The sequence below is a fragment of the Rutidosis leptorrhynchoides genome, chromosome 8 (assembly GCF_046630445.1).
Source record: "Rutidosis leptorrhynchoides isolate AG116_Rl617_1_P2 chromosome 8, CSIRO_AGI_Rlap_v1, whole genome shotgun sequence".
NCBI classification, from domain to species: Eukaryota; Viridiplantae; Streptophyta; class Magnoliopsida; order Asterales; family Asteraceae; genus Rutidosis; species Rutidosis leptorrhynchoides.
The window spans coordinates 34885099-34902032 of record NC_092340.1 but is presented as its reverse complement, the minus strand read 5'-3'; the positions used below and the strand labels follow the sequence as shown (position 1 = coordinate 34902032).

Below are 16934 nucleotides of genomic sequence, written 5' to 3'. Positions count from 1 at the left end.
GAGGGCACTCACTAGTACGAAAAGCCCCCTCCATATCAGAGATCCATCGAGCACTCTTGAGTGGGTCTCGTTCACCTTCAAAGGTGGGAGGTTGAGCATCTTTGAAGTTTTTATAGTGGAAGTCTCGTATTCCCGCGGAATCCTCTTTAAGAACAATCTTAACTTGTTCCTTGACTAGATTGACTACTTGCTCGTCAATCGAATCCAAGAACATCTTCTTAACATCCTCTAAGAAGGCCTCATGACGCCTTTGCATAATGGCCTCAACCTTGGCCGTAAATTCAACATCCTCGCTCGAACCCCCTTCATTGGTCTCGGGTCCGTTTCTCGTCTTCATACTATAAAACGGAAAAGGTTAAGCAATGAACGAGAAAACCTAACACATATGTATTTACATATACACCACACTACCCCATCTTGCTCAACAATCGTCGTACAATGCTTGTTTGACACGATTTGAACCCGTAACAATGGTAGCTAATCATTGTTACGCGAGCACGTCGCATTAACTTGCTAGTACAACGTCTATCTTGCTTGATGATTGCTAACACAACACACAACAATTAGCGCAAGGTTAGTTCACATAAACCTAAGAACTAATCAACTCCCGGTCCGTGTGACGATCGCTCCAAATCCATATGGACGAACACGTCATTCATCGATTTAATTGCGAGGTATTTGACCTCTATATGATATGTTTTGTAAACATTGCATTCTTTTGAAAAGGCACACCATAAATGAATATTTAAATCAAAGGTTTTCGATATCTGATGATTTCTACATATAGACAATCACCGTAATATAATAATTTACAATAATACTTTCGTTGATAATGCAGTCAAAATAAGATACATGGTGATGATTTGGTGAATGCAACGTTTCCTTGAAAAATATGCCATGTATGACTCCATGCACATAGCTTGTCTAACATATAAGCAAACAGCAGAAGACTTCTAGGGAACCTGAGAATAAACATGCTAACAAGTGTCAACACAAAGGTTGGTGAGTTCATAGTTTTAATGTTGCGCATAATCTGTATATAAAGGTGGATCACAAGATTTCAGTTGTTCAATCCAGAAACGTTTATCAAAATATTCTACGAAATTGAGCACCCTGGTAACTAAACTTAACGTATATATAATTTGTACCCTTTGTATAATCATCTTAATAATACACGCAAACCAACGTGTACGCTTCTCAAATAGTATAAGTCCGTTAAAAGGCTAGTGCTCTAGCTCGGACGGGGATATCAAGCCCTATGGATCCATATACTACTACTCGCGCCCACCAGTTCTTATAACTGGCAGTTAACAGTTACCAAAGCTAAGGGATTTTCGGTTCAAACTCAGTGTAGAATTTAGTATGTACTTGTATCCATTGCGTTTAAAATAAAGTGCATGTATTCTCAGCCCAAAAATATATATTGCAAAAGCAATTAAAAAGGGAGCAAATGAAACTCACCTTAGCAGCATATAAAGTCTTCACCAAAATGTGATCGAAACTCGGATTACCAAATAACCGTAGATTTTAACCTAGAGAACATATGTTGGTCAATAAATGTCTATCAAGCTAGGTTAGGTCATAGTGTATAACAATCCTAATGCTCGATATCGACATACAAAAGTTATCCAAAGTCGTTTCAAAAAGTCAATTTTGACAATAATTCAACAAAATGAGACGTGCCTTATATATGGATTCATTTACTTGGCTGGTAATATTCAAAAATCCAATTTATCATTCTTACAAACAAATTTCAAAAGCAATTTCAATCAATGTCAATCATAATTTAGTTGATCATATCTTTTAATTCGTTCACTGAAATTACGCGATTTCTAAATGAAAAGTTATTGATTTTTCTACAGCTTTCCAAAAACATGCATATCATATAGATTTTATCAGTAATATATGTATTTACTTCGTGATTCAACATAACTGTTTAATGACAAAATTTAGCATACAAGCATGCATAAATATATATACTCGAGCACTAGACATGGATACACAATTAATGTATAAAAGATAAAATATGAGTGCTTACGTATCAATATTGAGATTCAATATTGTAGAAAAGTACGTAGACGCAACAGAGATGATAAACACTAGATTTTATTCACAAATATACCCTCGAACATTACCCATAACCTCCTTAGCAATAACCCATAATTTCCTTAGCTCTATCCCGCTCAAAAACCCATTTTGAAGGTGACACGCTCATAACCTCATCGTAGTATTTTAGGTATATATACTACTAATAATAATATTATAATAAGATTAATAATAATAATATTAATCTTAATAATAATAATAATAAAAATAATAATAATAATAATATAAAAAAAATAATACGGAGGAATGAATCGAGCTTTTATAGTATGTGGCCTGCTACAGTACCTCATGCGATCGCATGAGTTTTCAGTGTTTTTGCCATGCGATCGCATGGCCGCCTTATCCATTTTTGTTTGCTAGTTCGCCGACATCAAATAATGTACTGTAGCAAAATAGTGTTTACTGTACCAGATAGTGTTTATTGTAGCAAATAGTGTTCACTGTAGCAAATAGTGTACTGTAGCAAATAGTGTTTTCTGTAGCAAATAGTGTGTTACTGTAGTACTGTAGCAAAATACGGTTTCACTGTAGCAATAGTGTTTTACTGTAGCAAATAGTGTTTTACTGTAGCAAAGTCATTTTACTGTAGCAAATAGTGTTTTACTGTAGGAAAGTCGTTTTTACTTGTACATATATATATATATATATATATATATATATATATATATATATATATATATATATATATACATACATATAATTGTTCATGAATCGTCGAGAGCAGTCAAATGTAATGAAACAGTTCTAAAATTTTGAGATTCAACTTCATAGACTTTGCTTATCGTGTCGGAAACGTTAAATCATTTAAAGATAAAGTTTAAATTTGGTCAAAAATTTCCGGGTTGTCACAGTCCGACCCGTCTCTTACAAGTCCAGCATAAAGCGCATACACAAATAAATCTAAGTCTAGGCACCTATTTCAAGTCGCCTAAATCCCTTAGACCATGCTCTGATACCACTTATAACAACCCAACCCAATATACAATCGAACACGCATAAGATTTTTTTTTTATTATTATTGCAGGGGAGTGCGCCACGCGCACCACCTCAGGGTGCACGGCGCGCACAGGTCTATTTTCAGTTCTGTCCGATTTTTCAATTTTTCAAATAAAGATCTCCCACTTCTCGACATTTTTAGATGAAACGCTTTTCACAATATGTTATAATGGTTAAAACTCACACGATTCAATAATAAAATGAGTTTTACAAAACGGGGCCCACATTGGCCGTTTTACGAGTTTCATACAAAAGTTCGAGTTTCGATCACACTAGTTTAAATTGCAAACGACACTATGAGCATGGTGTTTGGGGTTAAACTACCAAAGTCTCGGTCAAACTCCAAAGCTATCACATCCCAAAAGTGTCCCCTATACAACAAGCGGGATCTCTAATCCAATCGAAGGCCCTTACCCTTGTCAACGCCGAAGCCTATAAAAAGATAAACAACGAGAGGGTAAGCAAAGCTTAGTGAATGCAATAATTATACCCATATATATATATATATATATATATATATATATATATATATATATATATAATATACCTACTTGCAATCACTTACACATTTACCCCATACACGCTAGCAATACAATTAGCATACCATCTCAAGTACAAAGCTAATAAACTCTAACAAACTGCTACTAGCGTAGTCAATAACATATAATCGACATAATATAATATGCTACAAAACAATACACAACCATGGTTAACCATTCTCGCGTCATGGTGCTACCGGCTCTTTGGTTCACACCATACGCATTTGTCATGATGCTACCGGCTCTTTGGTTCACATCACAACTCGAGTCATACTGTAACGACCCGTCAAAATCGCTATTGACGCGGCACGTTAATCATTGATTCCACAGTGAGGTTTTGACCTCTATATGATACGTTTTGATAAAATATTACATTCATTAAAATAAGTGACTTTCTAAACATAGAAAGTTATAAACATGTGGGCGAGTGCGTAGGTATAAGAAAAACCCCGAAATACATAAGTCTTTAATTTACAGGTTGACATCACAGTCCAATTATTTATTACACAACACAATTTTATTTTGAATGCAATAAACTTTGTACAAAGCATGAGAGACTCCATGCAGGCAACAAGGACATCACAGCGGAAGCATTCTAAGGACCTGAGAATAAAACATGCTAAAAATCAACACGAATATTGGTGAGTTATAGGTTTAATTGCTCGAGTCATAAACATATATAAAGATAGACCACAAGATTTCATCAAAAGTTTATCAATAGATTCTACATAACAGAGCACCCTGGTAACTAAACTTAACGCTGTAGTGATAATTACCCCATTCGTTTTAATACACGCAAACCAACGTGTCTTAAACTCAAATAACATACGTCCGTTAAAAGGCTAGCGCTCTAGCTCGGACGGGGATGTCAAGCCCTATGGATCTATATACAATTATTCGCGCCCACCAGTCCATATCCTATGTACTGGCAGCTACTAGTTACCAAAGCTAAGGGATTTTCGGTTTAACTCAGTGTAGAATTTAGTATGTACTTGTGTCATATTGCGTTTAAAATAAATTGCATGTATTCTCAGCCCAAAAATATTTAAAGCATTTAAAAAGGAAGACTATAACTCACAGTTCAATATTGCGATTCAATATTGTAGGTAAATTGCGTAGACGTAATGATGGTAGACGACTGTATAGTTGGCTTTGGATTCAAGAACAATACCCCGAACAATACCCAATATTTCCTTAGCTTAAAGCGGTTTGAAACCCGAATTAAAACACCCTCGAATATACTTTATTATTATTAAACTTAAATTAAAATTATAATTATAATTAAAATTTAAATTACATATGAAAATAAAATATGAATTATATCGTCGAACAAACTGGCCTTTTATAGTACTTTTCGATTTACTGTAGCTCATGCGATCGCATGAGTTTTCAGGGTTTTTGCCATGCGATCGCATGGCCGCCTTTTTCGTTTTTGTTTGCTAGTTCGTCGACATCAAATAGTATCTTACTGTAGCAAATAGTGTTTTACTGTAGCACTGTAGCAAAATACGGTTTTACTGTAGCAAATAGTGTTTTACTGTAGCAAAGTAATTTTTACTGTAGCAATAGGGTTTTACTGTAGGAAAGTTGTTTTTACTTGTACATATATATATATATACATACATATAATTGTTCATGAATCGTCGAGAGTAATCAAAGGTAATTGTATATATGAAACAGTTCTAAAATTTTGAGACTCAATCTAACAGACTTTGTTTAGCGTGTTAAAATAATAAATCGTATAGAGAATTGGTTTAAATAAGTCAAAAATTTTCGGGTCATCACACATACTCACGCTAGAGTGCTACCGACTCTTTGGTTCACACTCTAACAACGCTAAGGTGCTACCGGCTCTTTGGTTCACACCCTAACAAATCGTGCTATAGCGCTACCGGCTCTTTGGTTCACACTATAACACACGTACTATGACGCTACCGGCTCTTTGGTTCACATCATAGCACGCTCGCACATACTATGGCACTACCGGCTCTTTGGTTCATACCAAAGCATACAAATAAATACATTACATACATATGCATATAATCATTCCACTCACCTTAACGATTTGGTGACGATTTATACCTCCACAAGCTTCAAAGCAAGGTACCTAATATAATAAGTACTCGATCAACAAACAAATTTGTTGGACTAAATACCAACACTTCACTCATGTGCATTTAATGACTTAAATGCATTAAATGCCCCATTTTCACCAAAACCGCCCTTTAAGGGTCAAGACCATCATTAATCACTTAAAAGCTAGTGATTAAGGTCCAACAACACTAACCATTACACAATTAGGGTATTTCATACCCATATTTCCCAATTAGGTCAATCATTAGCCCTTTGACTAATTTAAAGTCAACACACCCATTTCGGGTTATCTACTAACCCATCTAACACCCATTTACTAATTAATTAGGTGTGCTAGTGATTAACTAACCAATTAGAACTCATAAACATCAATTAACATTTTGAAACCCTAGGTTAGTTACCATTGAGTCTTTATGGCTCCATCTTACCTAAGAACACCCAAAATCACCAAATATGGGTTTTATGTTCTTCATTTACCCAAACCCTAACCCTTACACAAAATCAAAGTAAGGAAATTAAAGTTAGAACATACCACTACAACCACAACGGAGCTAGAGAGGAGATGAACAACTTTAATACCCGCACTTTGGTCCGAGAACAACTTCTTCCTCTTGGATTTAAGCTTTCTCACTCAAGAATCACACCCTCTCTCTAAAATTTAAGTAAAGAGGATAAGGTTGTTGATAATGGAGTTAATGATACTCCACAAACTGACCAACTGGCCTTTAACTCGTCCACAAGTGAAATTACCAAATTGCCCATCAAAATATCTCATTAAAACAGCAAAAACCCGGCTACAGTAGGGAGTGCGCGGCGCGCTCCCTTTGGTGTGCGCGGCGCGCACTAAGCTCAGATCGCTCTTTGACTTATGTTTAACTGCAAAATCATTCCCACACTTTATGTACTCTATATACTCTGCTGTACAATGAAGATTAGGGTCTTACACTTTTTTCAAGTTCTACACGAGTCGGGATTCTTCCGTGTAGAACTCTCCAGATGAAGATGTTAATTTTTTGGGGTAAGAGCTTGTTTCTAGGTGTTTTTATGGTGGTTGTCGGTGTGTTGAGTTTTAGGTTATCGAGAATTGAGGCTAATGCTTTTGTTGTGAAAATACCGGTTTGATCTAATTTCCATTTCCAAGTATCGGGCTTATCGGAGAGGGTGATGGTTGCAACAAGATTGTGTAGTTCTGCTAATTCGGTGAGATTTTGTCCATTAGGTGGTCTAGTCCAATTCCATGAAGTGGTTGATGTCGGGTTGTTTGACTTGAGTCGATCCGCTACCGAGACACTTTTGTTGGATTCAAGCATATATAACCTTCGGAATTGATTACAAAATTTATCTGTTCCGCACCACTTGTCATGCCAAAATTTGGTGCTGCTACCGTCACCAATGACTTTAGATATTGAGTTGGTGAAGTTAGCTCCGCAATTATCTGCAATTTGACCTGCCTTGATGATTCCATTCCAAATTGTGCGACCTGCAACATTTCTAGATAAAACGTTAGAATTAACCCCCCCCCCCCATAAATGCTCGATATGATTTTTACCCACAGCGCGTTCTTTTCATTAAAAAATCTCCACCACCATTTACATAGTAAGGAAATGTTTTTATAAATTAAGGACCCGATGTTTAACCCGCCTTTTTCATATGGTAAGAGGATGTGTTCCCATTTGATCCAACTTATTTTATTATCCGCTTCCGACCCGCCCCAAAAAAAGTTTTCTTCGTTTTGTTTTCAGTGTGTTAATTATTTTAATGGTGTATGAAATAGGGAAAAGTAATACAAAGGAATACTAGTGAGGACTGATTTGATTAAGGTTAGGCGACCACCAAATGAAACCGATTTCGCTTTCCAGTCAGATAGTCGCTTATCGAATTTTTCAATGATTGGCTGCCATGTGGAAGCTTTTGTAGAAGGGGTGCCGATGGGCAGTCCCAGGTATGTGAAAGGAGTTGAGCCGGGCGAGCAGTCAATATACTTAGTCATATCCTCTACTTCCTTTTTTGGGACCCCGATTCCATAAAGATTACTTTTTTAAGATTTACCTTTAGATCGGAAATATTTTCGAAGCATTTTAGTAATTTAGAGATATTGTTTGCGTTACGTATGCTCCATTCACCAAAAAAGATTGTGTCATCCGCATATTGGAGATGAGATATCACAATCTTGTCATGGCAACGCAAAATTAAAATGTTTTATGAGGTTGTATACTGTACATTTCAAAAATGTTTAAATGTGCATGGATAAAAATATGTTGTATTCTTATGTAAGTTAGTGATAGTGATTAGGTTTATGAAAGTTAGTGATTAGGTTCATGTAAGTTAACTGCAGTGAAAAAAAAAAACTATAGTATTACCATTAGAAAAAAAACTATAGTATTAGTATTAGTATTAGTATATTACTATAAAAGGATAAAAGGATTCATTTTTATTTTGTAAAAATATTATTTTGTAAAAATACTCCGTAACCAAAGAGGAGTTAACGGAAGGTTGTATAACCCAAACACGTGTCAAAAGCTATCCTCATATCCACGCAAAGGTTGGGAAGGGTAGAATGGTCCTAAAAACCGTCAAATTAGAGAGGTTTATGGTCACCTGTTCTTTCATCCCATTCCCTCATAAATTACTATTTTACCCTTCTTCACGGAAACAAAAAAATATATAAACCCGGTCCTTAAACCCCCACCATTTCTAATTTCTTCTTTCAATTGTTTTCTCTAAAACCACTTGGCGGTTTTTATTTCCAATTTCGTTATCGATCTATCTATATATCTATATATATATCTATACACATATAGGTATAGATTGATTTAAATTTATACGCCTTTTCCGTTTGCACAGATTTGATCTCACGCTTCTTGTACAGTTACGTGTAATATACGAATTAACCAGATCAATCGTTTTTTCATCGAAATCAGGTAATTTCATCCGATCGATCTATAATTTTCACGTTTTTAAATTCTAGTTGAATTGTATATACCGAATCGCGGTAATCCGATTAGCGAGATTTCGTATTTTTCACCGTGATTTTATCCGATCTCCGACGGAATTGTCTGTGAAGAGATCGGATCGGATTTTGGATTATTATAATAATTTTGTATCTATATCTCTAGACGTATGATGGCGTTAAATTTACGAAAATTGTGAGTAGTTGATATCCAATTTAAGATGTAAATCCTAGATGAAATGTAATTTTGCTCAAATAAATGCGAATTAATTATTTTATTCAGTAACAAATGTGAGATCATTGATTATGTAATCTGTGACTCTTTTATTATTTGTGGATGAGGTTTTTGGCTTTTTTGCAATAAATAGATAAATAATAGCAGGAGTAGTAATTTGATATTGCATGGTTTTAATTTTTAAGTACTTTTACTTTACTATTTTGTTTATATTTCTACATTTGTAATAATTTTGTTGAAAGTGTTTGACTTAAACCAGGGGCGTTTATTTCTATGTGTGGACTAAGGCCAGCTTTTTTATAGATCTGTACTGCAATATTATTATTATTATATTTTGTCATTATTTATTTTACCTCCCAAATTATGGGATAGAATTCGTGGTTTTCAATTATTTGTTCATGCTCATTAATTTGGTGCATTTGTCGTTTGGAGCTAATAGTGCTTAAAATGGAAAGAGAATCGATTAATTTATCGACTAAATGTTGTTTTGACGTTAATCATACGTCTAAATCAGGAATTTGTGCCAATTGTATCAGTTAATTTATCTGCTAAATGTTGTTTTGACCTTAATGTTATGTTACTGGCGCTGTTAAACTAAGAAATTCAAGAGATGCTATGATACAAATAGATTCTGATACTTTTATCATTTAATAACAGAAGGTCCGATCAGTTCTTCGCTGTAATTGAGGTTCATTCTTGGTATGTCTGCCTGAGAAATGGTGTCGAAGAAAAGATTATATTATGGAGGATTTAATGGCTTTCGTCCCCCTGTGGTACCTAGAGCTCCAAGGTCCATACGGGTAAGTAATAAGGTATTAATAATCCAGCTTAACATTAAAAAATTGATACACATAATTTGTTCAAACTTGTAGTGACATGATTTTTTGTTGATTCTAGAGAAATTCACAGAAGAAATCGTCAGCGGATAGCAAGATTTGCCCGTTTGAGTTGTTGGCAGCTGTGGCTGGCAAGCTACTGCAGGAGAGGGAAAGTTTCGATTCTGCTTCTGCTTCGAGCAAAGGCTCGGAAGGTAAAGAACAAATTGACATTCCTAAATGCGGTGTCAATCAGGAACCACCGAAAGTCAAAGTCAAACCTGTAAAATTAGATTATCTTGATCAGGGATGCTTTGGTGAGAGCGAGTTTGTTTCCGAACCCCCTAATTTAGAGTTAAAGTTAGAACCACCATCAAAGGATTTGCCTCATTCTGATAATGAATCTGGTTTAGAACATTCTTCTATAGTTACCACTTCAGATGTTTCAAAAGATGTTAGCACTAAGTTGGAATCATCTGATACCAAGAATGGAGTTAATTATGATGGGAGTTTATATGATATTAACATGGATACTAATAAAGCCAAGGTACAGACAGAGGCTGTTGTAAAACTAGGTGATGATTTGACTTCAGTCAAACCATGTGTGAATCGTCGTGTTTTAAATAAATCATATAGCAGTGTACATCTACCCTTTTATAGGGATCCTGTTTCTCGTGCTTGTTTACCAAGGCGTAGGAGCAATGTAAAGATAGGTATTAGAGATGATGACGAAAAGTCTTTTAGTTGCAATCACCATAGCAATGAAATGAAGGCATTTAGGTTGCAGCCACATGCTGGAAATAGAAGAATAAGGAAGATGTTGACTACTAAGTGGAAAACAGCTCCAAAGCTGAAAGATTATGAACCCTGTAACACTTCATGTAAGTGGAGAACTTTCTAACACTACTTTGAAAATTATCATGTGATTTTTTTCTTATAATGTTGTATAATAAATAAATAATAATAAATATTGCTTCTTTTAGGTGGAGGAGTCAAAACCTTTGACCCTAGCAGGAAAAATATATACAAGCGAAAACGGTGTCAAGCAGATATTGCATTTAAGAGAAGGAAACTGTTGCATCGTAGCTCAAAACCTGATTATATTCAGGAGACGAGTAGTGAAAGTGTATCTAATATACCTCCACCTGCTTCTGTCAGCCATAACATTCAATCGAAGGAGGGTCACGGTACACTCTCAATCACTCATTTATTTACTGTCCTACTTTTTGTTCGAAAACTTTCTCACCTAAATAATGTTTTTTTATTCAGTGAGATTTAGCATAAAGTCATTTAAAGTACCTGAACTATACGTTGAGATGCCAGAGACGTCAACAGTAGGTTCGTTGAAGGTAGATACATCTCGATCCTGCTCTCTATTCCTAAATTAAGCACCCTACCCTTTAATTGTTTGATAATTATAGACATTAACACGTATTAAATCTTTTTCCACAGGCGGCCATTATGGATGCCGTGACAGCTATTCTAGGAGGTGAATTGGATGTCGGGGTACTTCTTGAAGGCGAGAAGATTATAGATGATGACAGGACGCTGCAACAAATGGGCGTTTCTGTAAATAGTGACACTTTAGGATTCATATTGGAGCCTAGTCTACCACAACCTTCTCAGTATTTGGATGAAAATGAACATCCATTGTTGCTTCCAAGTAATAATAATAAATCACTAACTAGGTAATATAATTCTTCCAAGAAGGTTTCAAGCTACCGATTAGTTGAATTTTTTTATTATATGTTATTTATATTGTGTTATTATCTATATTAGCTCGCCTCAATCAACTAACTTGGACAAACAAGTTGAAAAGAATCAAGAAAGTAAACCATTGACAACTGAAGTATCAACAGAGGAAATTATGGAAAATTCCAAAGCTATTGTGCCAACTACTCCGTTGTACCCCGAGGCACTCTCGATCGTCACAATGAACCATAAACTAAGCAAAAGATCTGAACTTTCACAACGTAGAACTAGGAGGCCGTTCTCTGTTTCTGAAGTGGAAGCACTTGTGGAAGCTGTCGAAACACTTGGAACCGGAAGGTGTGAATCTCATAATTTTCAATTTTATTATGTTCAATGGAATTATTCTATCAGTGACCAACAATGTAATGGTTCTTTTTTAATGTGCAGATGGCGTGATGTTAAAATCCGTGCGTTTAATGATGCAAACCACCGAACTTATGTTGACTTAAAGGTGAGAAAGTCTACATGTCTGTCTTTTTAATGTAACAGAATAACCATAACAACCACTAGTAACGATTGATTGATTTATGTCGTACAGGATAAATGGAAAACATTGGTTCACACGGCGAGTATCTCTCCTCAGCAAAGAAGGGGAGAGCCTGTACCACAGAATCTTTTGGACCGAGTGTTGGATGCACATTCATTCTGGTCTCAGCGTCAATCTAAGCAACACGGGAAGCATCAGATTGAGCCCGTTCGAACTCCAAACAAAGTTTGTTTGGAGTTTGAACGCTGAAATGGGCTAAAGGTAGTGTGTACAAAGTCTAAATAGGGTAAAGGAGAAGTTTTAACTTGTTCAAATTACTGTAATATGGTACAATTTCACTTTCTTTCTTTTTTTCTTTGAATTTATTTGCCCTGAAGAGTATTTTCTCCTATGCTGGAGAGTAAGCTAAGGGCCCTTTGGTAAATTGAGTTGGAAGGGGAATAAGTGGTTAATTTGGTTCATCATAACATTCTTTTGCACATTATGTTTGTAAATTTTTTTTTTTGATTTTTAACCAGTGTAATTCATTCTTGTCTGGGATTCCTTTTGATCATTTTTATCTTGATTCTCTTTATTTTATTCCTGCTATAAATAAATGCCAACAGATCTATAAGTGATTCGTTTCCGATAAAGAATTTGGTCAAGGTTTGTAGTCACCTGATCAATTCAAGGCTTGGTAATAATTTAATATTAATTAAATAATGTAATACGGATAAATACTATGATAATTAATAATAATCCGTAATTAATAATAATTTAATAATCTGATAACTACTATGAGTACAATATACATTGGTGGGAATATTCGTGACGTAGATCCCGTCGCTGCTAGAGTGGGAGGACCACGTGTCCACGTGGCTTGGGCTGTCTATCCTTTTCTAAACTATTTACTTTTTTTTCTTGAAAAGCAAAAGGAGATATATATTAATCAATGAAACCACAACAGTACAAGGGGATACAAAGAGAAGTATCCAAGCAACCTCAATTGAGACCTAAACTACAATCTACAAACTATCTATTCCACATGTACACAGAGGCAATATCTGGAAAACATGAGGTCTACTCGAAGAAACTTAAACTTTGATTAGACTGCAATATATAGCTTCAACCTATCCCATCGCGATTAGGAACAAAAGAACAGCAGCTTCTTGGGCGTGTAAACCATTGTTGCCACTCGAAGTTCAATTTCTTTGATCTTTTGATTAACCATTCGGAACTTTTGGATTGGATCTCGATGAGAACATCAGGACTAGATGATACTTTGTTACGAAAGATCTTTTGGTTTCGATTCTTCCATATTAAGTATCCACTCACCCACTTGACGGCTTGCCAAAGTCTATTAATGTTACCCGAACCGTGTAATGGAGAAGAGTCTCTGAACATTTCCTCGAAAGAAAGAGTTGTCACATTGCCGAGTCCTCACCAATTAAAGACCCGAACCCAAATATCCATTGCGTATTTGCAGAAGATAAGCACGTGTACTACCGTCTCGAGTTCGTCATCACACATGGGACACCTTACCGAGTTAAGATCGATACCTTTTTTTATCTAACTCAAACCGGGTCGGGATCCTTTTGCGTAAAGACGTCCATGCGAATAGTTCTATTTTCTTGTGGACCAACTTATTTCGTACAGTTTCCTTAGCCTGAAACGAGTGATGCAGTAGTTTAGAATCAATTTCGGTTGCCATGATACTAGTCTCGAACACCCCATTGTTACTCAAGAGCCATTTCCACTTGTCTATGTTGCCACGATCAACAGCAGCAGATGCAAGATATGTTTCCAGCATTTCACAATCGGTACTCGATCTACCAAATAACGGTCTGGTCCATTGCCACAGAAAGTTTGTACCTGTACTGCTCCAACAGGCCCTATCGCATACAAGTGCTATTTTTACAGTTTCAAGTTGAAATAATCTAGGAAATCGAACTTTAAAACATACGTTACCATGCCAAGTATCTTCCCAAAACAACGTGTCACTCCCATTACCAATTGTTTTCACAAAAGAGGAGTTAAGTGCGACACCCAAATTTGAAAGAGTATTATCAAGACGTAAAATTGAGGACCACGAAGTATTATGGTTAGAGAACCCGTTACCACCCAACCCCCCGTCTCGACCATATAAACTTTTGATGACTCTCACCCAAAAGGCCTCTTTTTCGACCCGAAAACGCCACCATCATTTACACATTAAAGAAGTTTTTGGCCTTCAACGAACCCACATCTAAACCCCCCAACTCGTAAGTAACAAGGATGTCATCCCATTTGACCCAAGCCATTTTGTTGGCTTCATCCGCCCCACCCCAAAAAAACTTACGCCTAAGGCTTTCGAGAAGGTTGATGACGCATGTAGGAGAACGAAAGAGCGAGAAGTAGTACAACGGTAAGCTAGTGAGGACCGATTTGATGAGAGTTAATCTACCCCCGAACGACATTGACCTAGCCTTCCACTCCGCGAACCTAGTGTGGAATTTATCAATTATCGGTTTTCAATCATTAAGCTTATTCATCCTTGAACCTACCGGGATGAAATGCCCCGTCCTAATCCATCTGGACGAAGTCATCAACATTTGATCCCAGAGCGATGATCGACTCCAAGTAATGTCCTTAAATTGAGCAAAATGCACAGCGGAATATTTCTTTCATACCTGATAATAAACATGCTTTCAAGTGTCAACCAAAAGGTTGGTGAGTTCATAGGTTTATCATAAAACAATAAAATTCATTATTTTGATAGACCACAAAATTTAAAATCCTGCATGGTACAAATGGGCCCGAATCCTATACCCACATGTAATGTACATGCGATATTTTTTAAATACAGTACACCTTTCTCGTGTACAAAATCATCTTTCATAAATCTTAGTATCCGTACACATATCTTGTGCACAAAAATAACATACACATAACCTGTGTATAAAATCATTCTCTCGATACATAACATTCATATCAATTTGTGGCAATTATCATGTCCACATAATTCAATGGTGGCAATTATCATATTCACATAATTCAACGGTGGCAATTATCATGTCCACATAATTCAATAATAATCTGCAGATCTTCTGTCTGCATAATAATTCATTCGAGGAATGTTTTGCTTGTGTCTATCTCGTCAAACATTTATAAAAGCATTTCATGTATTCGCAGTCCAAAATAAATTTCAAAAGCATTTAATAAAGCAGTTGTAAAAACAGCGCATGTATTCTCAGTCCCAAAAATGTAAACAGTAAAAGGGATTAAATGAAACTCACGCATATAAATATTGAAAACAGTTAATAAAGTATTTGCATGTATTCTCAGCCCAAAAACGTTAAGAGTAAAAAGGGAGCAAATGAAACTCACCCAAAGTATTTTGTAGTAAAAATACATATGACTATATTGAACAATGCAGGGTTGGCCTCGGATTCACGAACCTATATCATGTATATATATTAACACGTATAATCACATAATTCCTTCTATATAATATTTATATATATTTTAAATGTTGTAGTTATATACATATATATACTTTATATCTTCAGTTATATTTTACGTGTAGTTATTTTTGTAAAATAATTCATATTCATACATATAGTTATATATATTTGTAATTGGCATGATATCAAAAATTAATAATTTGTTAAATGTAATATCTATATAATCAATGTTAATAATCATAATAGTTATAATAATAATAATTTTTACTAATGAGGATAACGGTAACAGTAATAATAATAAATATAATAATAATAATAATAATAATAATAATAATAATAATAATAATAATAATAATAATAATAATAATAATAATAATAATAATAATAATAATAACTATAATTGTAATTATAATTATTTTAAATTTTAATAAATGGTGACCAATATTTATATTAGTAATAATAACATTAATTGATAATAATAATAACAATATTCATAATAATAATAATTAAAATGAAAATATAAGAATGTATACCCCTTTTATAAGTTTTTCTAAAAAGAATAGCCCGCGACCTCTCGATCAACACCCACACTGTCAAACCACTCGTCCGTCCCATATTATCTTGTAAATCCTCAGACACAATTTATTTAAACCGAGATTCAAATTCTATGCCTAGTCCACCATCAGCCCAACTGCACGAATTATTCTTAGCCCAATGTGAAATGAAGTCTCGGCCCACAATAACTAAAGGTATCCAGTCTCTTTCTTCGGCTTCTTTTAGCCGACACCAACACAAAGTAAAACAAAAAAAATGTACGCTTTCATCATAATCCTTTCACTGTAACACATCATTATCGTATAATCATCAATCATTCAGTCATCATTCGATTTACAACCCAAAACATCTTCATAAAGCAGAAACAAATCGTGCGGCTAGTATCAGTCAATTATCGTTCTTTATCATCCTCATAAACATATTAACATCACCGTAATCATCTTCATCGTTGACTGCATCATGATTACTTTCACTGTATTCATCACATCGTCTCCATCATAACTTCTGTTTCTTCATTATCGTAACAGTAAAAAAATAATATAAAACGGCTGCATCTGTAACACCTTGTTATGGTGGGTATTTGAGGTGAGGGTTTAACGAAAAAGAACAGAAAAAGGATTTGATAGCTCGATGGTATCTGCAACAGGAAACCGGATTAGGAGTTCATCGAGTACACTAGTCATCATCTTCTTTGTAGAATTCAATATTAATATCATCGTGAAATTATCATCGTGATTTCATGTATTGTTAATGAATCGCCAACCCCTCTTCATTTTTATAATAAGAAAACAGAAATAGATTAACAAACTATCGATGTAGTGTTGTTATTGTTCCATCTGGGTGACGACGACTGAAAGAAGAAAAAAATATAACAGATGGTGTTGGGTTAGTTCCCGGCTGTAACAGTAGCACCAGGTGGTGATGAGGTGGGTTTGATGATTGTAGTATGTTCTCGGATTAGAACAGAAAATGGGTGACTCGTT

The 16934-nt window shown here is 35.2% G+C and overlaps 1 protein-coding gene across 1 annotated transcript; it reads left to right on the top strand.

The window, feature by feature from the left end:
- The first annotated feature begins 8466 nt into the window (after positions 1-8466).
- Positions 8467-12326, top strand: LOC139861877 (telomere repeat-binding protein 4-like). The gene is made up of 9 exons (XM_071850398.1): positions 8467-8656; positions 9578-9720; positions 9818-10616; positions 10719-10922; positions 11005-11084; positions 11188-11423; positions 11515-11784; positions 11875-11938; positions 12026-12326. Exons 2-9 carry the CDS (start codon positions 9637-9639, stop codon positions 12221-12223), a joined length of 1935 nt encoding a protein of 644 aa, XP_071706499.1. The 5' UTR covers positions 8467-8656; positions 9578-9636; the 3' UTR covers positions 12224-12326.
- The last annotated feature ends 4608 nt before the right edge of the window (positions 12327-16934 follow it).